The following is a 3,178-nucleotide window of genomic DNA, read 5'->3' on the forward strand; positions in this document are numbered from 1 at the left end:
TCTTCTTTTCACCCGTTCGCTATGAAACTCAAAATAAAAAACAAACAAACAAAAAACACACTTCATTTCCGTTTTGATCCCCGCGTTCGGTAAAGGCCCAGATATATATATACATACATACAGTATATTTATATTGCATCTAATATAAATAAAGAAAAATACGCTAATATGAAATTTGCCCTCTCTTCCGCCCACGCTGCTGAGGCATGTGCCCCGGTGCGTGCCCGCCGCAGCCCGCCTCACGGAGACAAGGCAGTGGAAGGGAAGGGGAGAGAAGGTTGTAACGGGTTGGCAGCCACTGCCTGGCCGTCCGGCGCGACGGCGGTTGGTCGTGCAGCCGCTTCCTTGATGCGACGTCGCTCCGCCAGGGTCTTGCGGCTGAAGCTGCGGTACGAGAGGTGCACGTACACGCTGGAGATGAAGGCGGTGCAGTTGATGCCCAGCATCAGCGCCAGCGGCATCACGACGCAGCGGCGTTCGTAGCAGACCCTGGTGCCAAGCTTGTCCGCCTCACGGGTGTACCACTCGCCGTAGGTGAACCGGTTCAACAGAATCGTCGCAAACACCGTCGACAGAAAACAGAAGTTGTAGTGCTTGGCGACGTCCCTGGCGTAGATGGTGCGCATCATCAAGACAACCACACCGGCGCGTATCCCGTTGGCCAGCGCGCCCAAAACGTACGGCAGCGGAAGGGCGGCTTTTGGCACGCTGAGGATGAGCACCAGCGCCACGACCATGACGGAGGCCGGGATGAAGAGGGCCATCGTCATGGGAATGCGGTCCTCCGGCTTCTTCTTCTGCGACCACATTTCAAACCCGCTCATCATCAGACGCCCAACCGCGCTGCCAACGCCGTCTAGCACAGTCAGCAGTGTTCTCAATGACGGGGAGACCTTCTCACCGGAGAGTGCGGCAAAGATGTAACTTGCGTTGAGCATCAGGACAGTCTCAGCGCCCACTGTGGCGAACAGCGACCACAGTACGGCCCACAGCCTCAGCGTGCAGGCACTTTGCAGGAAGGTCGTCTGGTACTGCGGTGCAATGTAGTCTACGTCGGTCTCCACGCCCGCCGTGGACTTTTTCTCTGAACTTTCATCCTCCGTTAACCTCTCAGGAGTTTCGTTTGAGAGCCTCTCTTTTTGGGGGTCCTGCGTCGGCGCCTCGGCGTCGCGTTGGCGCCGCCGCGACCACCACTCCCGTTCGAGGATCTTCAGTGGAAGTGGCATGAGCGTGCAATTCAGCAAGACCAGCACAATGGCGACGACCGCAAACGCCACCCTGTAGCGCTTCCCAAGGTCGTAGGAGACCACGAGTGCCCCCTCCAGCGGCATAAACACAATGAGCACAATCACAAAGAAGAGCCCAACGGCGAAGCGGGGAATAGGCGTCTTCTGGCGCAGATACTGCGCCCGGGTGGTGAGGCGACGCTGCTTCTCCTCCTCGCTCAGGTGCGTCTGCTGGTAGCCGGTCAGGTGGTAGGGGGGCAGACGGACGACGAACATGCATGTCACGGCAATCACAACCACGAGCGCCATCAGGAAGTAGAAGAAATGGTCCGGGCGCCCATTAAAGAAGGCGAGCTGAATCGCCGCAACAATCGGGGAGCCCAACCCATTGAACGACTTCGCAATTGCCACAATGCCGCCCCGGCTGGATGGAAATAAGCTGAGCATCGTCATTTGAATGCCGATGTCAAACATGATGGTGCCAATGTTTAGGATGGCGTTGAACACGCTGAGGCGCACCACCGTGGCGTAGACGAACCCGTTGAACGACAACGCCAGCAGGAGAGCTCCGATCGGAAAGAACACCGTCGCAATGCCAAAGATGGGTATGGGGCCGAAGTAGTCGTACACAAACCCGTACGGGAGCGTGAAAAAACAAAAGACGGTACCCACCGTGCCGACGGTTGACAGATCCTTCTGCGTTAGTCCGTACTTCTTCTCGAGCTCCCCGCTGAAGAGGTTAAAGAAGTGCGCAAAGGAGGCCGCAATGCTGCCGAACACGGCCACCGAGACGATGCCGAAGCGCTTCACCTCGCTCAGCGGCGCAAGGTTGTCACGGAAGGTCTCCACCTTCACAATATCGGCCACGTCTTCGTCCCCGCGGAGCGCTTCCTCCTCCTCCTGCGGGAACCCCGTCGGCGCTTCCTCCACGTTACTCATTGCAGGCTGAAAGAGAGAATGCAACGTTAAGGCGTTCTAGCAGAGAGAGGCGAGGCAGAAACAAAAAGAAGTAGCAGAGAAAGCGGCAAGGGCGCCACGCAGCGGCAACAGTGCGCCGGCACACAGAGAGGGGCAAAGACGCAAGCGCACACACAATGGGATGAAGTTCGTCAAGTATCGAGAGGCCGCCACCGCGGCCATGCTGCGGCGCTAGAGGAGAATCCCGTCCTCGGCAGACCAACCGGCCGGCAGATGCCTCGGCCGCATCCCCCGCAGGAAGGCGGTGCGCCAGCGGTGGATGAACTCCCCCACCGCGTGGTCCCGGCACTTGTGGTCGTGCGCATCGTATTTCTCCAGCACCGCCTGAACGACGAGGAAGCCGTGGCTATCCACGGCAAAGTTATCCTCGTCTCGCTCCCCATGCTCGCGCGGCTCAGGCATCCCCGCGTCGTCGCGGCGCTCACTACGTCGCGTCGTGCAGCTGAACAACTCGCGCACCTTCGGGTGCTCGCGCAGCCAGAAGCGGGTCAACACGACGCGGGGCGAGGCCCCCTCCTCGAGGATGCACCGGACGGACGCCGCCGACGCCGCATCTGCGGTGAAGAGCGCCAGCTGCGCCGCCGCACACCGCGCGAAGGGGTACCGTGGGGCGTGCTGGCGGAGGTACGCTGCCAGCTGTTCCCGACGCTGCGGCGGGATCGCCGGCGACTTCACGGACGTTCGTTTCGCCGCCGCTCCCTCTTTCCTTACCCTTTCCTCCCTTTCTTCTTCTTCCTCCGCCGCCTCATAATCACTACGATTAGCCGCGTCCAGGGGCTCCTCGTAGGCGAGGCGCAGGGCCTTGGCGTACTTGAAGATGCTAAGGAGCACCCCACGATGTTCCTCGATGTCAAGGTACGCCTGCGTGATGCGCCTCCTCTGCGCCAGCGAGAGGACGTCCTCGGCGTCGCGGGTTGATCCCCTGCCGCTGCCGCTGCCGCTGCCGCTGCCGCTGCCGCTGCTGCTGCTGCTGC

The 3,178-nt window shown here is 60.3% G+C and overlaps 2 protein-coding genes across 2 annotated transcripts in view, besides 2 other annotated features; both read right to left on the reverse strand.

Annotated features, from left to right (window-relative positions):
• The first annotated feature begins 31 nt into the window (after positions 1–31).
• Positions 32–61: a microsatellite.
• Positions 62–101: 40 nt separating this feature from the next.
• Positions 102–151: a microsatellite.
• Positions 152–239: 88 nt separating this feature from the next.
• On the reverse strand, positions 240–2,165 carry Tco025E_05199 (uncharacterized protein; the record flags this gene model as incomplete). The annotated part of the gene is made up of 1 exon (XM_029372100.1): positions 240–2,165. The coding sequence occupies one exon, from the start codon at positions 2,163–2,165 to the stop codon at positions 240–242; it is 1,926 nt and encodes a 641-aa protein (XP_029227833.1).
• Positions 2,166–2,911: 746 nt separating this feature from the next.
• Positions 2,912–3,178, reverse strand: part of Tco025E_05200 (exonuclease 3-5 domain containing 2) — a gene marked incomplete at both ends in the record, with an annotated part of 2,301 nt that continues 2,034 nt past the window's right edge. Inside the window, one exon of the mRNA XM_029372101.1 lies at positions 2,912–3,178. This exon is cut by the window's right edge and continues 2,034 nt beyond it. Within this exon, the coding sequence (XP_029227834.1) occupies positions 2,912–3,178 (267 nt within the window).

The sequence above is a fragment of the Trypanosoma conorhini genome, assembly GCF_003719485.1.
Source record: "Trypanosoma conorhini strain 025E chromosome Unknown Tco_14.4_contig_00294, whole genome shotgun sequence".
NCBI classification, from domain to species: Eukaryota; Euglenozoa; class Kinetoplastea; order Trypanosomatida; family Trypanosomatidae; genus Trypanosoma; species Trypanosoma conorhini.